The 15831-nt window shown below is 36.9% G+C and overlaps 1 protein-coding gene across 1 annotated transcript in view; it reads right to left on the bottom strand.

Moving 5' to 3' along the window:
* Positions 1-1224: 1224 nt before the first annotated feature.
* The window catches only part of LOC124612873, a 65249-nt gene continuing 50642 nt past the window's right edge, over positions 1225-15831 (bottom strand). Inside the window, exon 3 of the mRNA XM_047141312.1 lies at positions 1225-1668. Coding sequence (XP_046997268.1) covers positions 1423-1668 — 246 coding nt within the window. The 3' untranslated portion in view covers positions 1225-1422. The remainder of the gene's footprint in view (positions 1669-15831) is intronic.

The following is a 15831-nucleotide window of genomic DNA, read 5'->3' as shown; positions in this document are numbered from 1 at the left end:
TCTATGGAAGAACAGAAGATGTGGAAAGCTATAAATATTCGCCGAAGTAATATTAAAAATTGGAATCCAAATCAATGTGCTAAAGATGAAGGGAAACATTATTGTAAATACTATCCAAACATATAATCAAAAGTGAAACTATAGACCACAGATGAGCCCATAAAAATCACATAGCTAAAAACCGCAAAAAAGGCAGCATCGGAGCAGCATTAAAAGGTATATAACTAGTCGACAACGCAGATTTTTGAAACTTCTCTGATAAGGCACCTCATATCATCAGCTAAAACTTCACAACAGAAAATACAGAACAGAACAGAAGAGACCCACAGGAAGCAACAACAGAAAAAAGTTATCAAGGTAACTGTTCTACCGCAAAACTTTTATGTTACCCTCTAATGTGGTTATGAATAACTTTTCTCTCAGTATATTTAATCCTTTTCTCTATTTTCATTATTCCTTTCATCTTTCTTTTAAATTTGAAACATCAAGGTTCACCACTACACTACTTTATGCTGCTGTCAGCCAAGGGCACATCCTTCTATTTGAAGCCACTAAGAATAGGAATTGTACACATTTCTGTTTGCAGTTTGTAGCATCGTAAGTGTGTCAGCTGGGAATATGACAGGAGAATTCTTTTAGAATCAACAGGCCATTCATTTTGGAACCATATTCCACTAAACTTATTAATTACAAACTACCTTCCAGTATTCCAAGTGAGTGACCAAAAACAAACTTCTTCCTTTTATTCAATATGCTTGTAAATTTATTTGGGTTATTCTTTAATGAAACACCTTATAACTTCGACATCACTTCCAGATCATATGACAGTTGGGAATATTAGGGCGTCATCACAGCTAGGGATTTTGGGCCTAAGCACTGACAAATTTCAATGAAACTAAACTCAGAAAGACTAAAGGAAAATATAAACAGGATGATGTTTCTGGAGTACCGATTGGATTTCCTATTTTTATTTTTGTAAATAGTTAATCTGTTCGAGATAATAATTAATTTAATGTAGAACCCCTTTATTACTTGCTTCACAAAATTCTATTTACTGTGAAATGTGCATCGAATGAGTTCATTGCATGTAATATGTAATGTGAAAATGCAACACAAAAATATGGTCAAGTTATAAGTTCTGAAAGAAAATTCAGCAGTCATATAGATCCACTGACCATGTTAATGTGTGAGAATACAACAGACCTAACAAGTTCAACACAGTTCATTTTGATCATGCACAATTAATGTATGTGTGTGGAACTCCTTTACATGATACAATTTGTCCCTCTGAGTTAAACAAGCCAAAATTCTCTGTTCTGACAGAACTGACTCTCTAACAATGAAAAATATTGTCTCTGTGCACTTTCTGAAATGGCAGAAAGCTGAAAGAATTTTTTTATCCTAATGCAGTGACATTATTCACTATATGGAACCAGTCTTAGGCAAAATCTTGCTGCCAGGCGGAGCTGTCGCACGTTCATGATATGCCTGAAAACAGGGAACAATGCAGAGATTGGTTTGGCACTCAGGGCAATAATATTTAGTCTTACGCCGGAGAATGCGGCCATGGCTGTCGATTGTGTTCCAGCAATAGTTGCAACCCAGTGCAGGGCCAGGCCTCAGGGCAGGGCAGTGGTTCGATCGCAGTGGGCACTCGTACGTTGTCTCCTGTATATATAAGAATTATATGTATTACACTTGATGGGATAAAATAATTAAATGCATCATTAACAGGCATTGTTGTTATAGTTTCATAAATATTACTGTCGTATTTAGTTTCTACACTATACTACCAAGTTGGAGATGAGAGCTGAAGACTTTGGTACAATATAGTCCTATTCTTGCCTGTAAGTTTAATATGGCTTATTCTTCTCTCACAAACAGAATCAATAGCATCTAATCTGATGTCCAGGAAATATTTAATGCACGCAATTTCTGCACCACAATGATAACTCAAAAAGTTTGATGGCAGATTAACACACTAATTTGTACGAGTGTGTAGGATTCCCTAGCTTCCACTGTCAGTTGTAATTAAATTCTTCAGAGTATTAGGCAATTACAATGTGAAACACTAAACCAACCATAAACTGATGTTTTGACTACATTTGTAGAGGTCCTCTTCATGTTGACTAAACTATCATCACGAAGAAGACTGGTTTGATTTGATTTGATTTTTTATTGGTCCAGTTTTATCATATAGCACAAATTGTACAATTGATATTGGACAGGTCAAAGATAAGTTACAATAATACATAGTATTAGCAAAATAGTAGGCAAATTAAAATTAGGCACCTATTACAATTAATTTTGTTACTTATTCAGAAGTTCTCTGACAGAATAGAAACAGTGCTTTATTAGAAATGCCCTTAGTTTAGCTTTAAATATTGGATGAGTAGTATTTTTTATTTCCTCTGGTATCTTATTGTGTAGTATTACACCAATGTTAATTATGCTCCTCTGATAGGTGGTTGTTCTGTGATATTTTTGATGTATATTTGATTCCCTTCTGGTACTATAGTTGTGTACATTTTTGTTCTGTAGCAGTTTGCCTGTTTTCAGGAGGTAGTCCCTAGTGAACAAGATAGTTTCATAAATGAATAAACTTGGAACATTTAGAACACCAAGCTCAGTAAAATAGGATTTACAGGACTCCATCTTTTTAAGGCCACAAATTATTCTTAAAGCTCTTTTTTGCATTCTAAAAACCTTTACACTGTGAGTTGAGTATCCCCAGAAAATGATCCCATATCGGATTAGTGAGTGGAACTGTGCATAGTATGCCTGCAGTACTGTTGTTTTGCTTGTTGTAGCCTTCAAAATTCTTAAGCCATAGCACACAGGTGATAGTTTTCTACACAAGTTATTTATATGTGTGTCCCACTTTAAGTATTGCTGAACCCAAAGACCCAAGAATTTTGTGACACTTACATTTTCTAGGGGATCATTTTTTAATTGGGCTTGAACAGACATTTGATTAGTTGGAGGAATTAAATGAAAAGCGACACACACAGTTTTTTCAGTATTTATAATGAGTTTATTTTTTGTGAACCACTCAGAAAGTCTTTTCATAGAACTTTCTGCTGTGGACCGCGAAGTTTCTGGACTGGATCCAGTGAGCAATATGCTGGTGTCATCGGCAAACAGGATAGTTTTTGTGGGACTCATATATTCAACTAAGTTGTCCACATAAATCAAGAAGAGTAGTGGACCTAAGATTGAGCCCTGTGGTACACCATATTTTATTGGTAATTCCATAGAAAGAAAGGAGTTGTTTCTTGTTTTATTCATTTTGTTGAATTCATACTGAAGTGATACTTTCTGCCTGCGGTTTTTTAGGTATGAACACAACCAGCTATGTGCTACACCTCTTACTCCTCATCTTTCTAATTCTTCGAGCAGAATGTTATGGTCCAGGATGTCGAAGGCTTTTGATAGATCTAGAAAAATACCTGCAGCTAATTTATGTCGATCAAGGGATTTTAAAATGCAGTCTAAGAATTCGAAAATTGCTGTCTGTGTAGATTTAGACTTTCTAAAACCATGTTGTTGTACTGTAAGAGGTGCATATTTATTCATGAAACTTAAAAGCCTGTCATAGAAGAGTGTTTCTAGAATTGTTGAGAAGGAACTTAACTGTGACATGGGTTGGTAGTTTGATATTTTTTCAGATGAACCTTTTTTTGGTACTGGTGAAACTTGCTATTTTAAAAATATCTGGAAATACACCAGTTTTTTAAAGAGTCGCAGAGACAGTCCAAATATCAGTTTTGTAGTTGTCTTAGTATTTTGTAATGACATGGCCTACTACCCTAACAGATTTATTCTACAAAATTACTTTGTTTAAATTATCAAATCATACTCCATCACTTAGTTAAATGTGTTAAGTTGGACTTTTCAACATACCAATCACCACAGTGTATCAATATCTTTCACACATTTTGTTCCAATTTACTGGAGGTCAGTGTCAAGGAAGGGAGGATGCTGACTGATTAAAATTATCCAATACCATCAACTTGCATCAAACGTCACAGAAATGAATTATCTTCTAAAAAGTCGTAATGTCACACCAAAACCATTTTTACCAATGAATCCAAATTCAGCAAATGAAACAGTTACCTCTACATAATTACTAAACGAAAGAGCAGTATGATCCTCCAACACACACTTTGATTTTAATGCACTAAAGCCTTACCATAATGCTACTGGTAACATAATAATTCTAACGGCATGAGAAACAATACAACTAGATTCGTAATATAATTGAATACATAAAAAATCTACTCAGCAAGAAGTAGCAAGAGAAAAGCATATAAAAGTTAACAAAACATGCAAGCTTTTGGAGCAAGTGGCTTCTTCTTCTGACAGGAGGGTTGAGGGGGAAGGAAAAGAGATGAAGGGGAAGGGCTGGCCAGGTTTAGGAAATGGATAGAGTTACACAAAAGGTGCTCAGAACCCCAGGTCAGGTGAGACTTACTGTACCACACTGTCTCCCCTGACGCAGGGTTCTGGGTGATGGGGAGACCATCTAGTAAGTCTCCCCTAACCCTGTGTTGGGGCAGCTTTTCAGAACTCCCCCAATTTCCTAAACCTTGCCAGTGTTTTTCCTTTATCCCTCTTCCTTCCACTTCAACTGTTCTGTCAGGGGGAGGAGCCACTGGCTCTGAAAGCTTGCACATTTCCTGAACTCATGTGTGTTTCCTCCTGCCAGCACTTAGTGATTAGATTCTTTATCTATATCCAGTTACATTATATTTTCAAAAACTATTATTTTTGTTGGTATATGAACTACAGTTATAAGATATCTCACAGAAAATAATTTATATGCATAACCTGCCATGTTAATAAAAATGTAAGTGTGTGTATTTTGTTGTAGCCAGTTAAGTATGTGGTGATTCATTCTCTATTTGCTTTTGGACCAGAGAAATGGTTTGTCTACAGTAATGATTATGATTATGATGATGATGATATAACAGGTATATATTAGGGCCTCAACACTATGATTATTGGCATCACTTACTAAAACTTCTTAAGTAAACAGTTTGGTTACAATGTTGTAAATGCAAATATCAATAACATAAAATCTTAATTAAAGTATACTATCAAAATTTTCAGTGATTTTTTCTCAACCGATAAACACTGCTTGTTAATTGTGATCTATAAGGGGCATTCGAATAAAAACCCAATACCCATATATGGAATGGTTCCATTCAAAAGTTATCACCACACCTATTAAGACATTTATCCCACTGGGAGACAAGACAGTCAGTTCCTGTTTTCTGGAATGCGGTAGGCTGCTGACGGATCAACAACTGCACTCATTCTTGTACCTGACTGAAACTGATGTCCATGCCTGTCTCTTTCCAGGTTGCCAAAGTTAATGCACTAAAGCCTTACCATAATGCTACTGGTAACATAATAATTCTAACGGCATGAGAAACAATACAACTAGATTCGTAATATAATTGAATACATAAAAAATCTACTCAGCAAGAAGTAGCAAGAGAAAAGCATATAAAAGTTAACAAAACATGCAAGCTTTTGGAGCAAGTTATACGGTGAAAGATCGGTTCGTAATGAGGATGTAGCAATGTTTCCCAACCAGATCACTGGAGCTTAGCCTTCATCTGACTGGTAGTGTGGGGGCAAGCACCATCGTGCAACAAGATTATTGTATCTGACAGCATCCCTGGATGTTTCTGCTAAGTGGCTTCATAGTGCTGCACACTGACTGTGGTTCCGTGCTCAATGAACTCTACGAGCAGAGTGCCCTTGCAGTCAAAGAAAGAGGTCATCATGGCCTTACTGGGCCTTACATGAACAGATCTGGATTTCTTTGGTGGGGCAGATGTGGGACATTTTCACTGTTGGATTTGGCATTTGCCCTCGGGCTGTTGGAATGCTGTCAGACATTATCATCTTGCTGCATGATGATACCTACAGCCACACTGCCAATCAGACAAATGTTATGCTTCAGAAATTTGGTTGGGAAAAACTGCAACATCCTCCGTACAGTCTGGTTGTTTCACTATGTGATTTTCGCATCTTTGGTGACAGAAGAAAGGTGTATGGACATCAGTTTCAGTTGGATGAGGAAGTGCAAGAGGGGGCATGGTTGTGGATCCATCAGCAGCCAAACATGTTCTATGGAACAGGAACTGATGATTTTGTCTGCCAATGGAACACACGTCTTAATGCACGTGGTGATCAATAATATTGAATGGAACCATTCCATGGTTCTGTTGTGGTTGGTGTTTGGTTTTCATTTCGTTTGACTGCCCATCATAGACTGTAATTTTCTAGTAAAAATTTTGTCATATCAATTCTCTTCTTGTTTCTTTTACAGTCATCCTTTAATGTATGAACATTGTATTGGCTAGGAGCATAAGTTCCTTCTGTTTCTACAATGCCATAAGTTTATTTTAATTTATCAGTATAAAATATGCTACATTACACCACAGTAGAGAAGACTGATACACTACTCAGTGATGTAATCATGGCACACACAGTTAAAAAAATTCAAATACAAAGAAGAACCCAGCTCTGACAAAATTCCTTTCAAAAGTTTACACTATACACAAAGTAAAATTAGTCTATTTCCTAGTTTATATTTATTGATAACTGCCATGCAGTGAAGAATAGTCCCACATTGCTGATAAAGAGTTTGGATCACCCCTATTTATGAAAAGAATAACAGAATGGATGTTCAGAATCAGTGGCCAGTAATATGTGATATATGTTCTTTCGGAATTGTCTGAAAGAACGGACACCATGTGGAATCTGTAGCTGTGATACATATTATGTAAGCTAAAGGTGGAGGGGGAGAAAAGAAAGGAAAGGAAAGAGAAGGAACTCATGATGTCCTCTGCATCAGGACTTTTATGCACAGTCAGCAGCACTGAGTGAAAATGTATGCCGGACCAGAATTTGAACCTCCCCGCATTCCCACCTAGCGCTACCTATCCACAGTCCCCGTCCATGTCCTCCATGACTGCTACTTTGGGACTCCTGCAGGAAGTTGAATGTGATTGTGAATTCAAACTGAAGGTAGTGGATTCATAGCCCACCTAGGAGCCTCAATTATATGAATGTATGGTAGACATGCCCTAAAGAAGAGACACCATGTGGAATTTCCAGCTGTGATATGTATTACGTAAAATGAAGTGGAGGAAGGAGAAAGGAAAGGCAAGGAACTCATGATGCCAGCTGTATTGGGATTTGCAGATTCTGCATGGTGACTGTTCTTTCAGACATGTCTGAAAGAACAGACACCATGCATTTATATAATCAAATTGCCTCGGTGAGATATGAATCCACCACCTTCTGTGTGAATGCACAATCACATTCAACCTCCTGCAGGAATCTCAAAGTAGAGAATACAGAGGACACGGAAGAGGACTGAGGTTAAGTGGCGTTGGGTGAGAATTAAGCAACTGCCTAATAAGCAGGAAATCCTGGGTTTGAATCCCAGTCTGACACACATTTTCAGTTGACACCTCTGACTCTGCATTAAAGACCTGATGCAGCTGACAGCATGGGTTCCTTCCCTTTCTCCCCCCTCTGCTTTCAATTTACGTAAATAGTTACCAATAAGCGTAAGGTCTGTGTGTTGCAGTATCTAGAATATAATCAAAGTTCAAACAGTATGACATTCTGGTGGAAAAGTAGCTTCTCTAAAACACTCAGCCCAGTTCAAGAAAAACCACTCATGTGAAACACAGTTCATTGCTGACTCATATAAAAACCTGCATGTAGTAGATAGAGGGAACTGAGAGACTCCATCTTCTCAGATTTCTAAAATGTGTTGGACACTGTACCACATTGTCAACTGATAAACAAGATACAATTTTATGGAATATCTTCACAAATATGTGACTGGCTCAAACAATTTTTAACTAACAGAATCTGGTTTGCCTTAATGGGTTCTGAATAGTCAACAATTGGTGTAACCAGGAAGTATGATAGGCTGCTAATATTCTTAATATACAAAACAATGTATCAGGTGATGTTAGCAGCATTCATATTGTTTTCGGTAAGTACTTTAGTCTATAGGACTATTTGACAGCTCTCTTTGAACTTAATAAATGCAATGTAAGGGTCATAACAATGAGGAACAAACTGATTGTATTCAACTGCAAGGCTAGTAATTAACTTCTGAGATCTGTCTTGTCATTTATATATTAGGGGACTAAGTGACATGAAATGGGGCAAAGTAGAATAAAACAATTAGATACGTTGGGAGGGTGTTGGCAAAGTGTGGTGCACCTGTAAAGGTAATGGCATATTAAGATTATAGTGTAATCAGTTCTAGAGGACTGCTTCAGTCTTTGGATTATTATTATTATTATTATTATTATTATTAATAATAATATTGTTATTTTAGGCTGATAAACTGCCGAGTCATTAGTGCCATCACATAAAATGAAGAGAGAGAAGTGTGGTTAAAACTGACTGACACAACAATAAGCCCTAAAATCAATCACAGACAAAATGAAACAAAACAAACAAGGGTGCTGGTAAACCTTTAGGTATGTGAGGTTCTGGTCCAAGAAACTCTTCTGTTCTTAACATTTTATCCAGGACTGCGCTGGACATCCTCAGAGGTGCTCCTCTGCTGAGTCTTACTGACTGACCGATCGGATGTTTTAGAGTGACACATATACTGTAGGAAAGAGGGCATGGTCGAAGCAACACGTGATGAGCAGAGAAAATCCTTGTCAAAGATAAAACTTAACTATCGATTGTCATCCCATCAAAGATAAAATTTCCTAACAATTCTGCAGAGCTACTGTCCATATGTCACTAAGTTTCATTGCCTCCTCTTTCCTATTAAAATTATCCTGATGCTTATAAATTTCAATGGCTTCTCTACATAGTCATGGATAATAATCTGATGTCCTAGATAAAATTTCTGTTTCAGAAAACTTCACTTCGTGGTTTCCTGACTGAAGAGAATGCTCTGCTACCGATGATTTCTCTATTTTTCCTAGTCAGCAAAGACTTTTGTGCTCTTTTAGCCGTGTATTCATTGTCCTCTTGATAGTTCCAATATAATCTTTACCACACGTACGCGGAATTTTGCACACACCACATGTCAACAGAGGAGGGTGTTTATCCTTCACAGATCGGAGAACTTGACTTATTTTCTTTGTTGGTCTAAAGATCGGTCTGATGTTATGTTTCTGTAAAATCTTACCAATCGGATCCATTATTTTTTTAATAAAAGGGAGAGAAACTGTATTTTTCTGTTGTTGTTGTTCATCCTTGTCCTTCGATCTTCTGTTCCTTGGTCGCAAAATTCTCTTTACCTCTTTCTTTGAGTAACCATTTTTCTCAAAGGCTTGCTTAAGATGTTTTATTTCAGCATCCAGATGTTCTGAAGTGCATATCCGTTCAGCTCTAAGGACAAGATTTTTAATGACACGTCTCTTTGGTTGTGGATGGTGATTGGAGTTTTTATGCAATTATCTGTCGGTATGTGTTACTTTCCAAAAAACTTTCTTGCTTCAAACTTCCATTGGACCATCTCATAACTAAAACATCCAAGAAAGATATTCTATTAGCATTTTCCATTTCCATGTTGAACTGGATTTTTCAATTAATTTTATTTATATCATCAAAGATTTCGTCCAAAGACTTTCTACCATGGGACCAAACCACAAATGTGTCATCTACAGACTGATATCAGCGAGGTGGTTTCTTATTTGCTTTGTCCAGAGCCGATTGTTCAAATTTCTCCATACAGAAATTATCGATTGGAGGACTTAATGGGTTATCCATTGCTACCAAATCTTTTGTATATAAACTGACTCTTATATAAAAGGCTCATGTCATTTTATTGAGAAACTTGAAAGACTAATTTTGGCTCTGAAGATATTCTTGTAATTTTTGACGTAGTGTCCTTATTCACTATGATTCCAGTTAACGAAGTTATGATTTTTATAATGGATACTTTTCCAGGAGATTTGACTGCTCTTTTTAGACATTGGCTTCCTTCGAGTCAGTTCCAGTGGGATGAAGAATTTTATGAGCAACTTGATGGTGTAGCAATGGGTAACCCATTAGGTCCTGCGATCAACAATTACTATACAGTGAAATTCGAACAATTGACTCTGGACAAAGAAAATAAGACACCATCTCCCTGGTATGGGTCTGTAGATGACAGATTTGTGGTTTGGTCCCATGGTAGAAAGGCTTTGGACAAATTCTTTAATCATATAAATAAAATTAATCCAAAAATCCAGTTCAGCATGGAAATGGAAGATGGTAATACAATACATTTCTTGGATGTTTTAGTTATGAGGTGGTCCAATGGAAGTTTGGAGCATGAAGGTCTTTGGAAAGTAACACATACCGATAGATATTTGCATAAAAACTCAATCACCATCCACAACAAAATAGAGGTGTCATTAAAAGTCTTGTCCTTAGAGGCGAATGGATATGCACATCACAACACCTGGATGCTGAAATAAAACATCTGAAGCAGGCCTTTGAGAAAAATGGCTACTCAAATAAAGAGGTAAAGAGAATTTTGCAACCAAGGAACAGAAGACCGAAGGACAAGGATGAACCACAAAGACAGAAAAATACAGTTTCTCTCCCTTTTATTAAAAAAAAAAATGGATCAGATTGGTAAGATTTTACAGAAACATGTCATCAGACCAGTCTTTAGACCAACAAAGAGAATAAATGCCCTCCCCTGTCGACATGAGATGTATACAAAATTCTGTGTATGCGTGGTAAAGTTTACATTGAAACTACCAAGAGGAGTGTAAATACACGGCTAAAAGAGCACAAAAGTCTTTGCCGACTAGGAAAAATAGAGAAATCAGCTGTAGCAGAGCATGCTCTTCAGTCAGGGCCATGAAGTGAAGTTTTCTCAGAGATAAATTTTATCTATAACGTCAAATTATTATCCACGACTATGTACAGAAGCCATTGAAATTTATAAGCATCAGGATAGTTTTAATAGGAAATAGAAGGCAATGAAACTTAGCGACATATGGACAGTAGCTCTGCAGAATCGCTGAACAATTTTATCTGTGACAAGATGACAATCGATAGTCAAGTTTTGTCTTTGACAAGGGTTATCTCTGCCCATCACATGTTACTTCAACCACTGGTCACTCGGCAAGACTCAGCGCAGGAGTGCTTCTGAGAATGTCCAAAGTAGTCCTGGACGAAATGTCAGGAACAGAAGAGTTTCTTGGACCACAACCTCACATCTCAAATGGTTTACCAGCAAATACGTCATCCGGTCATGAAAGCCTTCATTCTATAAAACAAACAAGGTTCAACACACAACACAGACTTAAAGGATGTCATAAAAAACAACATGAAACAGATAAAAACAATACAGAAATCCATTAGAAATTAGCAAGACAAAATGTTTAAAAGTGCACCAGGTCATTGTGGCTGGGTGACCATGTGACATTCTGAGTACTTGACTCAAGGAGCCAGAGTGGTGAAGGGGGAGTTAACTGTCAGTGCAGCAGTTGACAGGGCTGCCTCCAGGTAAGCGGAGTGACTGATAGGCATGGGATTTTCCCCAGTGGGTCCAAACAGGCACAGGTGAGCTGGTTAAAGAAGAGACAACAGCAACCACAGTAAATAAACACAAGATGGATGTTCATTTTCAGGGAAACTACAATACAAACCTTACAAACACGACTCAATAAAACCTAATACACTGTAAAAATCATGGTGATGAGACAAGCTCGTTGCAACTTTAAACATGATTCATTGATAAATATTATGAAAGTAACAGTTGTTTTTAATTATGAAAATAATGCTGGACAATATAATTCAATAAGAAACCATTGGAGCAACTGCATCATATGAAGTACCAAAAGACAGCTGACGACATCAGCAAGTACCACAATAGGCTCCATTACAAATCCAGGATGAACATGAATAGTTACAGATAATTTTTATAAAATGTAGATATGCACATACACCATAGTGATAAATCCTCCATAAGCTACATGTATTATGAAGGCAGTCTTAGTGACCTAGTTCCTCACTGAATGATTGCAGGTAATGACTACCTACAAGAGTTTGCTATTAGATATACATGTAAATAGCCATTAATAAAAGTTATATTAAATCACTATCAAAGGGCAAATAATAAAAAGTAAATCTTTTGCAGAAAGAACTTCTAGACAGACGGGGCAGAAGGATACACTTTCTTCATGCTGTCCATAAGTATTTTATAACTTTAACATATTTATTTCATATTGTAAAAACAAATGTATGTTTGTTTAGGGATTTTGTTCATAACTTAGGTAATGCTGTGTGAGTTTTGTAATGAGAGGTCAGAAAATAATAGTAATAAGTGTGGAACTAATATGACATTAAGCATATTTGTGCAAACAGCCTTGGTTTTGATGGTGGTGGTTGTTGTTTCAATATTTAACATGGATTCGGTACTGCGTGACATCACAGTCTTTTTTGGTAGCGCATTGTCACTGGAGGTTCTAGTCTTTTGCAAGTGGTATTGTATCAGCATATGTGCTTGATGGCAGCTGAGATAGTCTGGGCAGTGAACCAACAGTGCTAAGCAAATTCTTCAACACTTCGTTGGCCTTATAGTAGTTTGGACTTAGAATAGTTTATGATAGTTTTCGAAGATGGAGTTTGAATGCACTTACAAACTTTAACTTTATCTGTGGCACTTTCAGCACATGAGAACTTTTAACTATTTTCTGCAGTTAATATTGAGACACAGTGCTTATTCAGGACAATGAACTTCAACAAACTTTGCAAACTTTGGATGTGCATGTTCCATTTATGTTGATCTTTTCCACTATATTAATTATTATTTATCTTTGTTTTCATTTTAATTTACAATTGTGTAAGACCACCATTTTCAAATTATTATTTGCAATATACATTTCTTCAATTTGAACAATAAATATTCTGTTTCTACAACATTATTAATCCCACAGGATATGTCAATGCAGTTTACTTATATTATTTTGCAAACCCGCCTACTGAATTACAAGGATCTAAGGGCCAGGTCTTTAATAAATGCATAGGTTTTAAAGTCTTGGTGTATGCCTGACCCATATAAGATTTAAGTGAGACAAGCTAATAGTCAACATGGTGTATTGTCCACATCAAGAGTGGGTTATAAAACTGCTAGTATAGCTGCAACCACTTAGTAATAAAACTGGGGAACTTTATTTATTTAGTGCCTGAGATTTTTGAACTGATTCTGAGTATTTTAGTGTTCATGAGATAGTGATGATATCATTACACATTGCAATTGTGACTACATTGGTTTTACTCCACCAGTTGTAAACTGATTGATTGCATAAAACTACTTGATTTTGTCCAAGCTCTATTCACATTGTGTTGCATATGTGCTTGAACTTTTCTGTAATTTTTTTAAAGACACTAACATGGTTTCATCAAGAACACAATGTAGGAATAATCCTGATGTGTTATTTTCATCTGTAAAGAGTACACATTGATTCATCAAAGAGAATCCATAACTAGTTTTATACATTGAGAGTCAGCATTATCTGACGCTTTCGACTCAAGTAGTAGCGAGTGAGGCACCATAGTGGAGGTAGTGCTTGGGCTCATTGCTTTTCCCTATAACAGCAGTGTAGTTGCTATGGAGAGGTGCTCTGCACAGCACCATGTGTGCGTCACAGACACATTCTTTAAAAACGCAGAATCTCTTACCACAACTCTTTCCAATTCAACATTCCATGTAATGGTGCCATCCCAAACCGTAATACCTCTCTGCCATGGATTTACAACTTTCGTGAGACAGGTTTGGCATTGAAGAAAAAACTGGGAGACAGTGCAAAGACGGCCGTGTCACCCATGTTGATGTTGTGTGTCAGGCAATTCAACAGAGCCCAACCAACCTGCAAGACAACATGCACAGTCTCTTGGGTTATCAAATTTGTACATTTGATGCAATTTACACCATCTAAATTTTCATCCATACAAAACTGCAATTGTTCAGAAGTTAAAGCCTCAAGATTTTATGAGGAGGAGTCATTTTATGAAATAAAGGCCCATTATTATCGAAACAGCAGTGTTAATAAACAAACCGTCATTATCGGTCTCCAAACAACCCTCTGCAACTGCACCAGCGTCCACTGCATTGTGACAGGGTTACAGTGTGGGCTGGATTAGGAAAAAATTTGGTGTCACTGGGTCTTATTACTTTCAAGAAAATGGGAGAGCCATCACCGTGAACTCAGAGCATTATTTGACCATGTTTCATGAATTTCTCGTACCAGAACTTCATCACCATGGCATAAATTGTTGAAATGCTTGCTTTCAGTAGCTCATACTTCTAATTTATGTATGTTTGAAGTAAGGAAGTTGTTTCTGGGAAAAGTGATATCCAATATAGGAGATGTTGACTTGCTGCCTGACTTTCCAGTCCTTACTCCATGTGGCTTTTTCTTGTGGGGGTTCCTCAAGAACAAAGTGTACATCAGCAAGCCACATACTGTGATTCAATTAAGTGAGACCACCTGAGTGAGAGATTTGTGTTGTACCCCATAACATGTTGGAGAGAGTAATGACAAACATTGCACACAGGGTTGACAAGCTTACTGAAAAAGAGGGTGCCAGTACTTAAAGGACATTATATTTCACAAATAATTAATTTCCGTCAAAATTAGCATATAAGATTTAATCTGTTATTCATTGTGAAACTTTTGAAATAAAATAAGCTGCTGCATCTCAAAAGTCACTGTGCACTATAAATACAAGAACTATCAGACATTGCTGACTCACCGAGTACACAGAGCTTCTTTGGCCTATTTCAAAGGAAAAATGGGAGATGGAGATAAGGCTTGGGCAACTCAAATTGTTTGTAAAATGTGCACAGAGCATCTCTGCAACAACTGACAACTGGGAAACAGAAGTGTCTGAAATTTAGGGTACCAGCAAATAAACCACAGACATGACTGCTACTTTTGTTCAGTAAATTAAAGGGCATCATAGCTGGCAGAGGTGAATGTATCACAATCTACCCTCTGCAAGATGCCCCATTCCACATTCAGAGGAGATAATTATTCATATATTTACCTGTCTTCCTGAGTTATCAGGAGAAGAGGACAAATAGCTTGAAACATATGCCGACCACACTGAGAAATTTTATTTTATTTTATTTACTCGTAAAGTTCCATAGGACCAAATTGAGGAGCAAATATCCAAGGTCATGGAATGTGTCAGTACATGAAATTACAACATAAGCATAATAACAGATAAAAATAAATGTTCATGAACCTTAAAAAAGTCAATCCATAAGTTTAAGTAAACGCTATCAGCAGTACTATAAAAATCAGCTTAATTTTTCAAGGAACTCCTCGACAGAATAGAAGGAGTGACCCATGAGGAAACTCTTCAGTTTTGATTTAAAAGTGTGTGGATTACTGCTAAGATTTTTGAATTCGAGTGGCAGCTTATTGAAAATGGATGCAGCAGTATACTGCACACCTTTTTGCACAAGAGTTAAGGAAGTCCAATCAAATGCAGGTTTGATTTCCGTCGAGTATTAACCGAGAGGAAGCAGCTTATTCTTGGGAATAAACTAATATTGGTAACAAGAAACGACAATAAGGAATATACGTATTGAGAGGCCAATGTCAAAATACCCAGACTTGTGAACAGAGGTCGACAAGAGGTTCGTGAATTAACACCACTTATTGCCCGAACCGCCCGTTTTTGAGCCAAAAATATCCTTTTAGAATGAGAAGAGTTACCCCAAAATATAAAACCATATGACAATAGTGAATGAAAATAAGCAAAGTAGACTAATTTTCGTGTCGAACAATCACTCACTTCTGATACCGTTCGAAT

The sequence above is a fragment of the Schistocerca americana genome, chromosome 4, assembly GCF_021461395.2.
Source record: "Schistocerca americana isolate TAMUIC-IGC-003095 chromosome 4, iqSchAmer2.1, whole genome shotgun sequence".
Taxonomy (NCBI): Eukaryota; Metazoa; Arthropoda; class Insecta; order Orthoptera; family Acrididae; genus Schistocerca; species Schistocerca americana.
Note: the sequence above shows the minus strand (reverse complement) of the source record. Positions and strands in the feature narration are given on the sequence as shown.